This window comes from Trematomus bernacchii, unplaced genomic scaffold, assembly GCF_902827165.1.
Source record: "Trematomus bernacchii unplaced genomic scaffold, fTreBer1.1, whole genome shotgun sequence".
In the NCBI taxonomy this organism is placed as follows: domain Eukaryota; kingdom Metazoa; phylum Chordata; class Actinopteri; order Perciformes; family Nototheniidae; genus Trematomus; species Trematomus bernacchii.
Genome location: NW_022987628.1, coordinates 113,733 through 129,510, shown reverse-complemented (window position 1 = coordinate 129,510; position 15,778 = coordinate 113,733). Strand labels below are relative to the sequence as shown.

At 41.5% G+C, this 15,778-nt stretch overlaps 1 protein-coding gene across 1 annotated transcript in view; it reads left to right on the top strand.

Annotated features, from left to right (window-relative positions):
* The first annotated feature begins 601 nt into the window (after positions 1-601).
* LOC117484535 (phosphatidate cytidylyltransferase 2-like) overlaps positions 602-15,778 on the top strand; it is a 46,903-nt gene continuing 31,726 nt past the window's right edge. The window contains exons 1-3 of the mRNA XM_034132964.1: positions 602-1,095; positions 13,401-13,553; positions 14,173-14,292. Coding sequence (XP_033988855.1) covers positions 1,003-1,095; positions 13,401-13,553; positions 14,173-14,292 — 366 coding nt within the window. The 5' untranslated portion in view covers positions 602-1,002. The remainder of the gene's footprint in view (positions 1,096-13,400; positions 13,554-14,172; positions 14,293-15,778) is intronic.

The window sequence follows — 15,778 nt, the reverse complement described above, 5'->3', positions numbered from 1 at the left end:
ATGTGGTTTGAAAGCAAACCAGATTGATATTATGGTACCCATCAGTAGAGCAGAAGTACAATCTGTTACAAAAGTTGTTATCAAGCAACAATGGCAAAAACTATGGGACAGTAACACCAAAGGAAGACATTTATACCAGATACAAAGGGAAGTAGGAACGGGAAGCACTTGGGGGAGTAGTACTGTAGAAGAGAACAGAGCATTAACAGCAGGATAAAATTGGGTCACTCTGGATTAAACTCATCACTGCATCTGATTGGAAAACATCCAAATGGCAATTGTGATAGTTGCCAACAATCAGAGACAATACATCATGTATTTTTTAGCTGCCCGGATTATAACAGACAAAGACTCATTCTGAAAACTGCACTGGAACAACTCAACGTCAAGGACATGGATTTCAAGTCAATATACGAAAGTAAATCAAGAAATGAAGCAAACAAGCTGATCTTCAAATTCCTCAAAAGCACTGGTCTGAGGACAAGGATTTAATATAAACATTTAATAAATCAACAGTAGGTGGCGATATATGCTCCAAGTGGAAGCGATTCGCCATTAAAGAAAAGAAGAAGAAGAAGAACAACAACGAGAGGAGAAGAAGAAGAAGTGAAGTTCCCAGCTCTTTCTAACCTGGATCCATGTGGCGTCTCGTCGCTACGGTTCTCTCTCTGTGTTCCTGAGAAAGTGTGTGTGGGCTCCAGCACTACTGATCCATCATCTGTGTGTCTGGATAAACCTCCGAATGGACTCTGTGCTCTTTTTTCTGGAGCGTTTACCTCGGTCTATAGGAGCTAGCTTAGCATGCTAGCTGGAAACACGTTAGCAACACTAGTCAGATTGAGAGTTTGATGGAGAGAGAAACGGTGTGTTTAACGGAGTTTGCAGGGAAAGGTGATCTAGTAAACATGAGTAAAGTCCAAATGCTGCTGTCGTTGAAGCAGCGACTCACTACTGCTGCCGACGAGATATTTGCTCAGTTTGAAAAAACGATAGCAGAGCACGATGAGGAGCTGTCTCTTTCCAAAGAGGAGAACGAGAGACTCCAGAAACTACTGGACGCTGTTTTACAGCCTCAGCTTCGGATACACAGAGCAGGTCTGTTCCCTTTACTCTTAATTCACACTTTAAACCAGGGGTGTCCAAACAATGGCCCGGGGGCCAAATGCGGCCCTTGGCCATTTTGAATCGGCCCTCAGCTAATTCAAAAAGTTATAATGAAATATGGCCCACAAATGAAGCTTGTGCTTTTCTTATATTGTACTTCTTAAATATAAATGTACAAATATATTACACAGTAGTTTTCATGTGTTAATAAGCCCACTTTTAAAATAAATTCAGTCAATTTATGTTGATAATATTTTCTAACAAATCTTAGTTGATACAAAAAAGCCTAATAACTTATTTACATAACAAGCTTGAAATAGACCCTTCATATTTCATCTTATTATAATCACTCTGAGACTTCTGTTTTTAAGGGATGAGCTGCCAACCAGATAAATGAAACCCTATAGAGAGCTGTGATGTAGGCGGTTTTTTTCTTAAAGGAGAGGTGTCATGCTTTTCCGGTTATTACCCGTCCCCTTGTGTGTTATGAAGGTTTTTATGCATGTAAACGGTTTGCAGAGTCAAAACCCTCAAAGTACACCCTGTAGCGAGTAAAACTCTAACACAGAAAATACCTCCCCAAAACGCCTCGTTGGAGATACGTCACTGCCCATTTGAGTCTTCCATTTAGTTCCGGGTACGGCATGATGTCATGCGGTACCCGGAACTAAATGGACCAATCCCGAAGAGCTATGGCCACACCCAGCGGCACTGGCCGCACCCTCTGCCAGCCTAACATTTACTGTTGGAAGCTCTGTTTCAGTTCACAATCGATCCAGTCATGCCACTGCCAAGGACCTGTTTCCTGAAATGTGAGGAGAAATCTGAGCTGTTTGTCCTACCGACGGAAGAACCACGACGAAGTCAGTGGTTGAAATGTCTGTTTAACACTGTTCCTTCAGAGGTTCGAAGAACGTTACTGTGTGCGCGGCATTTCACAGACGAAAGCTTCCAAAACATTGCCCAGTTTGAGGCCGGATATGCACAGCATTTGAAACTGAAGGACGATGCTATTCCTAGTTTTTTTGAACCGTTTGGAGCAGGGGAAGATTTGGGTACACAACCTGTAAGTTTGCATTGTTATTTGTGTATTTATCAAACAAGGTATCTACCACGACTGTTTAAATGTGTAAACGTGTGTCGGACTGCTAAGCCATTGACACAGTGCTAACTGGGCTAACTAAGTTGCTAGCATTTCCATATATCAGCAGATGGCCTTACATACATGTATCTCATAGCAGGAGAATGTCTGCATTCACACACGAAATACTCATAGACAGTATACTCCAGGTGATTTACCGTACGGTCAGTCGCGAAACGTAATTACATTTTAGCTGGCGTTCCTAGCGTGTATGCTACCGAGCTAAACAACGGAGCTAGACATGAGTTTGCTCGGGAAAACATTGTTGTTATGCCAGCTACAATGAATGTAGCGGACTACCCGTATAAGATTGCAATTGTAAACATGTTCTTGATAGCCTAATATGAACCACGTTCTGTTGTTCATAGTATAGTTACGGTGGCCCGGAAGTGCAAGACACCACAGCATTTCAGAAAACACTACAGCATTTCAGAAAACACTACAGCATTTCACAAAACGCCGCAGCATTTCACAAAACGCCGCAGCATTTCAGAAAACACTACAGCATTTCAGAAAACACAACAGCATTTCAGAAAACACTACAGCATTTCAGAAAACGCCACAGCATTTCAGAAAACACCACAGCATTTCAGAAAACACCACAGCATTTCAGAAAACACTACAGCATTTCACAAAACGCCGCAGCATTTCAAAAAACGCTACAGCATTTCAGAAAACACAACAGCATTTCAGAAAACACCACAGCATTTCACATTGGACGGAAAGGGTATTCCTTTAGGGAGAACACTTCTTGTTTGTGATTGGACAGAGCCAGCCAGAGAAGCACTGCTGTGATTGGTTGTTTTTGCTGCCAGTCAAGAAATGACGCTTCGTGATCGGTCAGCACCCGACAGCCAACATGTCCCAACACATCAACCGTTAGCTGTTAGCACACACTCAGAGCTCACAGCTCCTCATATCTGTTCAGAAACTGGACAAAAGTTAAACAAGTACAAACCACAGACTGTCTGTGTCATGGCGAATACAGTCACTGCTTTATTTATGTCTGTATGACGCTGTTGTGAGTGTGGATGGAGCAGCTACAGGTTAGTTTAGCCTGATCGATCCGTCCCCTCTCCAGCACGTCTTGTTTGAATGACAGGAGTAAACACTGACAGCTGCGGTGAAACTCGAGCGATTAGAGCGATGCGAAAAAAAAATTATTTAATGCTTTATTAATTCATGGTTTTTAAGGGGCTTATCTCCATGTAAATACTATGGTAGACTACCCAATATTCGCATCGCTCTAATCGCTCGAGTTTCACGGCGGCTGTCAGCTGTGTTTGCTCCTGTCATTCAAACAAGACGCGCTGGAGAGGGGGCGGGGCGTATCTCCATGTAAATCCTATGGGAGATACCAACTACAACAAAATGAACATATTGACCGTGATTTAATTGTAATACACGTTTCAAAGTGATGCCGAAGTAACTACACACTGATACCGGTTAGTAAAAACCATGAATTAATGCTTTGACAAGTCTGCAGACAAGACGGCAGGCGAAAAGCTTTTAAAATGCGTGTTTTCTGAATGGAATCGGATCCATCAGGCTAAACTAACCTGTAGCTGCTCCGTCCACACTCACAACAGCGTCATACAGACATAAATAAAGCAGCGACTGTATTCGCCATGACATAGACAGTCTGTGGTTTGTACATGTTTAACTTTTGTCCAGTTTCTGAACAGATATGAGGAGCTGTGAGCTCTGAGTGTGTGCTAACAGCTATATGTCCCAGTGTTTTCTGAAATGCTGTGGTGTTTTCTGAAATGCTGTAGCGTTTTCTGAAATGCTGTTGTGTTTTCTGAAATGCTGTAGCGTTTTGTGAAATGCTGTGGTGTTTTGTGAAATGCTGTTGTGTTTTCTGAAATGCTGTTGTGTTTTGTGAAATGCTGTTGTGTTTTCTGAAATGCTGTTGTGTTTTGTGAAATGCTGTAGCGTTTTGTGAAATGCTGTGGTGTTTTCTGAAATGCTGTGGTGTTTTGTGAAATGCTGTGGTGTCTTGCACTTCCAGGCCACCGTATATAGTATAGTATAGCATATTACACTGAACAACTAGCAAACATAGGTTAGCATTGTAATCCAGCTGGCAAGCTGACGAACATAAAACGACTACGTTTCAATAATATTTTGTGATTGGCACTTCATTTCGTTAGGAATGTCTCCCAAACAAGGTATCTACCACGACTGTTTAAATGTGTAAACGTGTTTCGGACTGCTAAGCCATTGACACAGTGCTAACTGGGCTAACTAAGTTGCTAGCGTTTCCATATATCAACTCCAATATCAGCAGATGGCCTTACATACATGTATCTCATAGCAGGAGAATGTCTGCATTCACACACGAAATACTCATAGACAGTATACTCCGGGTGATTTACCGTACGGTCAGTACATTATAGTTGGCGTTCCTGGTGTGTATGCTACCAAGCTACCGTTCATAGCGTGTATGCTACATAGCTAAACAACAAGGCTACCTAGAGCTAGACATGCTAGGGAAAACATTGTTTTCATGCCAGCTACAATGAATGACCGAACGTAGCAGACTACCCGTATAAGATTGCAATTGTAAACATGTTCTTGCTAGCCTAGACTAGCTGTTGTTCATAGTAGATTGGCATATTACACTGAACAACTAGCAAACGTAGGTTAGCATATTAGCTGGCAAGCTAACTGTGTTGATTAGATAGATTAGATAGATCCACACTCCTACCACAACTACTACTAACGAATCTAAAACAACTAAGTTTCTCTAATATTTTGTGATTTGCATTTGATTTCGTCCAGCCAGATCAGGAAACTCCTAGCGTATCTGGCGGACAACACACACACGGGATGACCCACTCTGATGCCTCGTCCTAAAAAGCCCCGGCAGCCGCTTACAAAGCTGCGATAGGCAAGATGCCGAAAACGCCTATAAGGGGAGGAATGGATGATGTACCGTGTATATATGTATATTTACGCATGTTCATTTTGTACATTTCTAAAAATAAAGTTTGATGGAAATACTTAGTAGGCCTATCCTTTCTTCCCTGAATTATTTGCTCCTATAACATATCATTCATATATAGCAAACCATGATTTGATTCCTCATCAAACAGTAGTAGTTTATTACAGGTAAAAATAACTTACTCTTCTATAACAACAGTTGTAGGTACAGTTCTGTTAGTTGGCGTATAAAATATACGGCTGTACCGACGCCATTATAAGACTGTTGTTCCGCTGAGAGCGAGCCGAAAAAAGCACTGTTATACATGGGCGGAGCCTCTCTGGTGGTTGACTAATCAGAACAGAGTGGCCGAGCTGACCAATTGGAGCACACTAGGCTCACAGGGAGGGGGGGGGGGGGCAAGAGCTCCAACGAGTCGTTTAGTGGAGAGAGTGAATACTGCTGAATACACATGCTTGACAGAGATGCTGTATGCGAAACCAATGTGAGTTTGGAATATTGCACAGTATAAATCTATTTTAGTATACCTCAACAATGGAATTATGATCAGTGGAAATGGCCATGACACCTCTCCTTTAAAGCATATTCATGTATCGAGCCTAATTTACCTACATGTTGCTAACTTATAACTTAACTGATGAGGCGATATACCTCACCTTTATGAGTGGCCCAGCCCTTCGTATATTTTTCTGTATGTGTCCCTCGGTGAAAAAAGTTTAGACACCCCTGCTTTAAACTCTTTGGTAACACGTTAAAGTCTTTGGTAACACTTCTGACTTTTTATTAGTGCTGGGCAACGATGAAACATTTGAATCATGATTAATCAAATGATTTTCTACGATTAATTGCATTGGTATGCACACAATTCAATAATGAATTCAAAACTAGTGTATTGCTTACTTTTATTTTAAACATAAGGTTATTTTTAACAGTAGTATGCCTATTCCCTTTACAGAGTGGCATTTAAAATATTTCTTGTAAATCTAAAAAAACATTAATGTAATCAAATATAAAACCAAAGCTATTTGCCACTGCCAGGGCATTAACGTTTTATTTAGTTTGTTATTATGGATGGGTATCGTCAAGGTTTTAACGGTACTACTACTTTTATCGATACCGCTTATCGATCCGGTCCTTTAACAATACTCTTATCGGTTCTTTTGAGAAAAAAGAAAAAAAGGTAAATGAACTAAACAAATTGTAAATAATGTGAACTTACAGAACTGTTAAAAACAAACAAAACAAGTATTTACTGCATAAATACAGAGGTACAGAGCAGTCGAAAACAGTGTATTTCTCTGTCTGAATGTGGTGCACTTTTACAAGATGTTTAGATAAATGCTCGTGTTATCGCCCTTAACCTGTTAAACCCCATTGGCCCTCCCCCGGGCGGAAAAACGCATCATCTGCAGGAAAACAGCGTCTGAGGGCTTCTTAATATTTAATAAACTATGAATGTTTCATATCCATATAACGGGAAGAAACTCAGCTAACTGATGATGTGAACCATTTTTAGCAAAAAAAAACACAAGACTAACGCTGAGCCTCTGAATCTGCCCTGAGCGAAAAAATCTTAATGCCGTTATTACAGAACTCTATACCGTATATATATATACGCTATACCGATCAATATTAGGGGTGTTGAAAATAATCGTTTCTACGATGCATTGCGATGCGGACGTGGACGATTCGGTATCGATGCAGTGACGGTAGATAATCGATTATAGCGTAGTAACGTTGCTTCCTGATTTTCCGGCCGCGGCTTTACTATAACGTTTTTTTTTCTGTCACTTTAATATTAAATCGGTCTGTGACGCAGAGATCAGGGAACAGACTGACAGCGGCACAGCAACACCAAACACGGAGCAGTCTGCTTTATCCACCAACACAAGAACACCAGTCCAGAACCAACAGCAGAAGGACCCGCTCCGAATCACTCCGTGTCGCTGCGGCTCAGAGACACAAGGATTTATGTTTTTCAAAAATAATCGCGTTGCAATCATGTGAGGTTTTTGGTGGAGTTAATTAAGTCTTGGATTGCAGAGTATGAATGTTCTCTAGCAATTTTCAGATGATATATATGTGTGTAAAGTTTGTGAAGGCAGGAGGAAAAAAGCTTCCGCGATCACCGTCTCCTCTCCGTTCCTCCAAATCCCGCCCCCTCCCTGAAAATAATGAGTGACAGGCGGATAGTGTCCCGATAGAAACTTTATTATTCACTTAAAGGTGAGGTAGGTACGTTTGAGAAACCGGCTCGAGATCGCTAGAATTTGAAAATACACAACCGGAAAAAATCTGCCACTTCCTTATAGAGCCCCTCCTCCAACACACACGAACGCGCACATGACCAATGAGGGCACGAGATAAGTTTGTGCACAGATGGAAGGCTGGCAGGCAGGTAGGCCATCCAGTTATTTTAGCCTGGCCGGCTCAGATGATTGGTCGTACTTTTTACAGTACTACGGCTTCCACAGATGACATTTGTTTATGGATTTTTTGTCAATGCACTTAAGATATTCATTGCTATCGGGATGTTAAGAGCATTCCATGGAATATAACAAAAAGTGTATCTCGAGCCGGTTTCTCAAACTTACCTACCCCACCTTTAAATGTAGATATAAATGTATATTTTATTTTGTTATTGGTTTTTCAGTTGAATTATACTTAAAGTTCAGGGTATTCAACTGTTAAAAACATACTGTTCAAATTATTATTTTAATTTGTTTTAAAGTTCAATAAATGGATGTTTTCAAAGTCAATGAATAATCGTATTTAATAATCGTGATATCAATTTTGACCAGAAATAATCGTGATTATGATTTTTGCCATAATCGCACAGCCCTAGTTTGAATGCAGGATTTTAATTTGTAACACAGTATTTTCATTCTATAATCAATAAAACACAAACACAGATATAGTTAATTCATTATTATTTCGTTGTACAGCAATCAATAATAATGAGGAAACATGACCTTGCACACAAGCAGTCAATAGGGGTAATGCTCCAACGAGTACAAGTCTTTCACATCATATATAGCAGCTGTAATGAACGCACACACAATTTTCCTTACATTAGCCAACACACCCACATATGTTCCAGATGTCGAAAGGTCATTATCTCATGACCTCTTTAGGTGTAATTCATACCCTGTCAGGATATGAACCACCTAACTAATAGCATTTTCACGGCAGCGCGTTGCACGGTTTAAGCGTGCCGTGCCAAACCCGGCCCGTTTTTTTGTTGCGTTTCCACTAGGGGTAGTTCCGGGTACTGTTTCATAGTTTTTCTGGCTCTCCAAAATCCAGGTTCTTTCCGGGCCAACAACCGGACTGAGTATGCTAAACTAGTGAGAGAATCGCTGGCAAGGGGGCTACAATTACAACAAAATGAACATATTTTACCGTGATTTAATTGTAATACACGTTTCAAAATGATGCTGAAGTAACAACATACTGATACCGGTTAGTAAAAACCATGAATGAATGCTTTGACAAGTCTGCAGACAGACGGCAGGCGAAAAACCTTTTAAAATGCGTGTTTTCTGAATGGAGATCGGCTAAGCTAACGTTGTATATGCTCCGACCGTCCACACTCACAACAACGGCCTACAGACATAAATAAAACAGCGACTGTATTCGCCATGACACAGGCAGTCTGTGCTTTGTACTTGTTTAACTTGTGTCTAGTTTCTGAACAGATATGAGGAGCTGAGTGCTAACAGCTAACGGCTGATGTTGGTTTTGTGGTTCGCATTGAAGATGACGTCACGGCTCCGCCTACACTGCGTTACTATAGTTACTACCCCAGTTCCTAAAATGTAATGGAAACGCAGCATAAAGTGAGCCTGGCCTACCAAGGCCTAACTATACCGTACTAAGCCGTGCGAGGCCATGCAGTGGAAATGCTCCATAACAAGACTTAACTGTATTATCCTGAGTAGGGCCTCTTTGCACTTCCTAATAATTGCGGAAGAGACAATGGGCCTCTCTTCTCTAGAAACTGTAATTCAATACCATACCTAATTATATTGACTAGCTCCAAGACTGATATAACAGTGTGTTTCCTGTTTCCTGCAGATGTCCAGCAGCTGGTGGTGGTTAAAGAAGAGCTTCTCCCTGACCAGCAGGAGTGGAGCACCAGTCTGGACCAGGAGGACCCAGAGCCCCCCCCACACATTAAGCAAGAACAGGAGGAACTCAGGATCAGTCGGGAGGGAGAGCAGCTTCAGGAGCTGGAGGAGGCTGATATCACCAAGTCCACTTTCACTCCTGACCCTGTGAAGAGTGAAGATGATGAAGAGAAACCTCAGTCCTCACAGCCTCATCAAAGACAAACTGAACACATGGAAACAGAAGCTGATGGAGATGACTGTCGAGGACCAGAACCAGCCAGGAACTCAGATCCAGAGAGCAGTTTACAACCAAAGACTGAGGACGACACTGGAGACTGTTCTGAACCTGACACTGGAGACTGTTCTGAACCTGACACTGGAGACTCTTCTGAACCTGACACTGGAGACTCTTCTGAACCTGACACAGAAGACAGTACTGATTGGAAGGAGACCAGAGAACCTGCGTCAGGCTCAAACTCACTGAAAAATAGACAAGAATCTGTCAGTGATCCACGACGTAGTGCTGAAAAGAAACCATTCAGCTGCTCAGTCTGTACGAAAGCTTTTAGACATAGAAATGATCTAAATCGACACATGAAAATCCACACAGGAGAGAAACCCTTTCACTGCTCAGTTTGTGAGAAAGCTTTTTCACGGAGTGAAAATGTAAAGAAACACATGAGAATCCACACAGGAGAGAAAGCACACAGTTGCTCAGTCTGTAAGAAAGCTTATTCACAGAAGATACATTTAAAGCTACACATGAGAGTCCACACAGGAGAGAAAGCACACAGTTGCTCAGTCTGTAAGAAAGCTTTTTCAAGGAATATAAGTTTAAAAGCACACATGAGAGTCCACACAGGAGAGAAACCATTCAAATGCTCAATTTGTGAGAAAGCTTTTTCACGGAGTGGAAATTTAAAGGAACACATGAGAATCCACACAGGAGAGAAAGCACACAGCTGCTCAGTCTGTAAGAAAGCTTTTTCAAGGAATATAAGTTTAAAGACACACATGAGAGTCCACACAGGAGAGAAACCATTCAAATGCTCAGTTTGTGAGAAAGCTTTTTCCCGGAGTGGTAATTTAAAGGAACACATGAGAGTCCACACAGGAGAGAAAATATACAGCTGCAATGTTTGTGACAAAAGATTTAAATGGCATAGTCATTTCAAAAGACACAAGTGTGTTGGTCGTCAGTCCTCACAGCTTAATGAAATTCAAACTGAGGATAACGGAGAGGCAGAGCCTCCAATCAGCAGCTCAGCTGAACACATGGAAACAGAAGCTGATGGAGGACAGTGAATAAGTCTTATGACAGTTCACACATGAGAAAAATCTGTCTGACTGGATTAACAGTAAGACATTCATTATAAGACTTAAATGAACTCCATCTTTATCAACATAAGTGGACAATATGTTTAATGTTTTTGTCATACTGATTTTCTGATGTATACGTTAACCACTGACTGTTGATGAACCATTTTATTTTGGATTGAGGGCTCCAAGTTTCCATATAGAGATATAGGATGATTTGATGTATTGTTCTTTATTTCTAAATGTTTTGTATCATTGCTATCCTGTTAATGAGCCCTGTTTTACATAAATGTACCTGTTATGATTGTTTTTGCTTCTGTAACTGTTGGGGAAATATTTTCCAAGGCCCATAACTTTGACTCAGTTTATCAGTTCATACTGACTGAGCACACGCACCTGTAACCTTGGCTGCTGTGCTCTCAGTGTTTTGCCTCCCTGTTCCTGCCTGTTGGCGTCAGCTGATAGAGGTGTTATGATTCTATCTTGTTATGCACAATGTTGATTATTCTCTCTGAACTAGCTAAATACATGGGTCTGGGGTAGAGTTCTCTCAGAATTGACGTGGCAACTCTACCGTGAAGTCAGAACCTCTGACTCTTTGACTTGTTTTGTGAATTCTCCGGCCGAAGCTCCAAATAACCCATCAGTGTTTGACATCAAAGCTCCAGCTCTCCCCGTTTCTCCTTTGAGTTGGTGACTCCTCCTGCATTGCTACACAGAAGTTTCCCCCAGAGTAACTGTAAGGGAATACATTTGTCTATTTTGTATCCTGACCTAATGCCGTTACATGTAATACGTTACTCTCTAAGCCTGATTTCACCCACCTGCAACCGATTCGCTAATAATCACAAATGTTCATTTCTTTGACCCCTTGACTATTTCTTGTTTAATAAACGTTACATGTCCTCAGGACCAAGTTCCCGTGTCCTGCCTTTCACCTGCTGATCACCCACTGCTCATTTAAGGTGGACTGACTTTACAATGGACCAACTAGTCTTAGTGTCTTAATGCAAACGTTTTGTAAAGTGATGCTAGACCAAAAACGTGCTGTTGGGTTGTGTGCTCTCTGCAGGACGGGGTCTGTACTCAAAGATCGTTTATGAAATGAGAGCTTCACTCTGTTTTTGTTGTCCAAACGACGCCAACAGAGCGATACGTCTTCTTTCCAGCAGATGGCATAAATGTTAAATCATTCAGTTCAACTGTCATCCACATATTAAAGGTAGGGTAGGTAATTTTGGAGAAACCGGCTCGAGATCGCTAGAATTTGAAAATACACAACCGGAGAAAATCTGCCACTTCCTTACAGAGCCCCTCCTCCAACACACACAAACGCGCACATGACCAATGAGGGCACGAGATAAGTTTGTGCACAGATGGAAGGCTGACAGGCAGGTAGGTCATCCAGTTATTTTAGCCGGGCATACCCATAAAAAAAGTCAGAAAATAAAAGAGACCCACTTGAGGAAAAAGGTTCTGAACCAGTGAGAGTTCTTCATTTGCACATAAACATGGTAACATATCTAAAGTTGTGACCAGATGGTGTCGCCCTCTGCACACATTTAACGCTTTGCATTTTATTGATTTATTTTGCCTTTTATACCACACTGCAAGTCTGACATTTATTAATGAGACGACTGGAAGTTACACTGCAGATTTAAACACTTATAAACACAGCTCAAGTCTTTCACAGCCAGAAATATCTCTCAGTGTAACCTTGTTTATTATCTTGCCTTTTTTTCACAGCTAGAAATATTCAAGCAGAAAAATTAGTGCCTGTTAAATCAAAGGGAAAGCAATCATCTAAGACAACATTTGTGAAGCGGATAAGATCAACTCAGCGTACAAGACACATCAATCCTGTGATGTTTGGTCATAATCCAGGCTCTATGTTCACATAGAGAAGGATATCACAGTGTTTGAAGGCCTTTGTCGGTTAAAAGCCAGCAGAAGGGTGTATTATGGCGCTTTTCCACTGCAGGGCCTCGCTCGGCTCAGTACGGTATAGTTAGGCCTTGTTAGGCCAGGCTCACTTTATGCTGCGTTTCCATTACAGTTTAGTAGCTGGGGCAGTAACTATAGTAACGCAGTGTAGGCGGAGCCGTGACGTCTTCTTCAATGCGAAACACAAAATGAACATCAGCCGTTAGCTGTTAGCCCTCAGAGCTCACAGCTCCTCATATCTGTTCAGAAACTAGACAGAAGTTAAACAAGTACAAACCACAGACTGTCTGTGTCATGGCGAATACAGTCACTGGTTTATTTATGTCTGTGTAGGCCGTTGTTGTGAGTGTGGACGGTCGGAGCATATACAACGTTAGCTTAGCCAATCTCCTTTCAGAAAACACGCATTTTAAAAGGTTTTTCGCCTGCCGTCTGTCTGCAGACTTGTCAAAGCATTCATTCATGGTTTTTACTAACCGGTATCAGTATGTTGTTACTTCGGCATCATTTTGAAACGTGTATTACAATTAAATCACGGTAAAATATGTTCATCTTGTTGTAGTTGCCAGCGATTCTCTCACTAGTTTAGCATACTCAGCCCGGTTGTTGGCCCGGAAAGAACCTCAATTTTGTGTGCCAGAAAAACTGTGGAAAAGTACCCGCTAGCCGGAACTACGCCTAGTGGAAACGCAACCAAAAACGGGCCGGGCACGGCACGCTTAAACTGCGCTCCGCGCTGTAGTGGAAATGCGCCATTAGTCTGGGAAATAACTCATAAAGTGGTAAATTAACAAGAAAGAAACTGTGATAAAGTTTGAAGCTTGTTCTCCCCCAGCTCTCCTACGTGATGTCCGGCTGGCGTTACTTCGTCTGCCCGGTGGAGTTCAACAACGACTCCAACCGGTTCCAGGTGGACTGCGAGCCGTCTGAGCTTTTCCAGCTGCAGGACTACGCCTTGCCCTCCGTCCTTGAGTCCTTCACCGGATGGGTAAGACTCGCCTGACCTTCATCTGTCCTTCCTGTTTTCTGGCATCACAAGTCATATAAACATTCATGTAACTATGAAAGAATAAAATCACTTTATTGCAAATCCAGTATGCCAAAAAACAAGAGGGATCTGTCATATTTGTAGAATAATGTATTTGTGTAGAAACCTTTCAAACACTTTGGAAGTGGACAATGCCAAACCGATATAATACAGCATCTCTGTAAAGCTATAGAAAAATATAGACAGTTTATTCTTAACAGGTCAAACATTACACGTTGCAAACTCAAAGCTTATTACATTTATGTCAGGACCTAGTCTGTAGTTTCAGCTAGTTTTAATTGTGTCAGCTATGTTATTTAGTTTTAATCCTGTGTTACTCATTAAGTCAAGTTAAAATATATCTAAATGTTGTTTCTAGAGTACACATTAACAGAACCGAAGTCCTGTTTAACACCAGGTTTTTTCTTCAAATCATCATATTTTTCTCAGCCAGGTTTGATTTTGATACTAAAAGCCTGGGGATGAAAGTCCTATTTTAGCCAAATAACTAGTAACTAGTTTAGTTTGATTGAACTGCTGGTCTCTGTTTCAGTCTGACACATGTTCCTTGTCTCCGCAGACCACGGTGCGTTTGTATCCGTTCCAGATCCACAGCATCGCTCTCTCCTCCTTCGCCTCCATCATGGGACCCTTCGGAGGATTCTTCACCAGCGGCTTCAAGAGAGCCTTCAAGATCAAAGTAGGGATTTCTGACACGTTTGTTTACTTCAAAACAATCCAACTATCCCTTTTAATGCCTGTTGTCTTTGCTCCATTTATATTATATTCATAGCAGTAGTCTGATCACATGTACTGTTGTCTGTTCATCCAGGATTTTGCCAACACGCTCCCAGGTCACGGTGGCATTATGGACCGGTTCGACTGCCAGTACCTCATGGCCACATTTGTTAACCTGTTAAGCCCAAGAGACCCCGGTACCGGGGCACTGCCGCAACATCTTGCAGGAAACAGTGTCTGAGGGCATGTTCATTTAATAAACTATGAATGTTTTATATCCATGTAATGGGAAGAAACTCATCTAACTGATCATTTTTATTTATTTTTCAAAAGAAAACCCACAATGCTAACACTGAGCCTCTGAATTAGCAACGAGCGAAAAATGCTAACAGATTACTGCACCGAAAATCACTCACAAAACCTTATTATATATCTTTTCTCCACATCCATGACATCGATTCACATCGTGAGGTGACACAGAATCGAAGGGTACCCTCATTATCACTGAATTATACAAAATCGCGACGTTATAAACAAAAACAGACATCAAAACAGGTGGCGCTAGGTAGCTAAAAATGCTAACATGCTTACCTTGGCTCTGTAGTCTCTCCAAAGTGGTCTTCAATGGCATTACAACGATAAAAACGCTACTGAAGTTAATCCATAGGTTAATCCAATGTGTCTGTGTCCCTTTGAAATTATTTCTGATAATCCATAAGCATTAAAACTGCTTTTCCGTTTCCAGATGTCAAAGCTAGAGATAGTTTCACTCTAATGCAAAATTACATGCGCAAAGCCCCCACCTTTTTGTTTCACAATGAGTGTGTGTGGGGGACTCCTCCTTCGATTCTATTGGCTCTAACGGTCAGAAAGAGGTGTCAACCATCAAAATCGACCAATGGGTTCCAGAGATATGGAAAAAAAAACATTTCCACCCAAATCACCTCAGAGGTGGAGTGTTTTTGGCTAAACCTCTCTAAAAAGGTCAAATGTCACTTGTTTTGCATCAATCTTGATACAGGGTACTTATTATATGTTGTACTTTGGATTCCTAAAGTTTTTAGTCTACTAACCCATCATCCAAGGGTAGTTTTCACTATAAGTAAAAAATAATTTTTGGACGGACACTATAATTTACAGTTTTTTACTATGTAAAATCTGCATCCGCATTGACCAGCAGCTCCACATCTTCAACTCCCTGAAGGAGAAGGGTATCCTGCCGGCGCTGGAGGACGTCATGGCCTAGACCCCCTCACCCACTGTGGCTCACCCTGAGGGGGAGGAGAGAGAGGAGGGCAGCACCACGAGGACCCCCTGCTGACCCGGGACACTGGCAGTGATTTGTGTGTGAGCGAAAAACACATCAGAGAAAAAAGAAAAACGACAAAAAACGTCAGCTTTTGTTCATTCCACATCATTTGGTTTGGGAGTCCAGTGTTTGTGAGTTA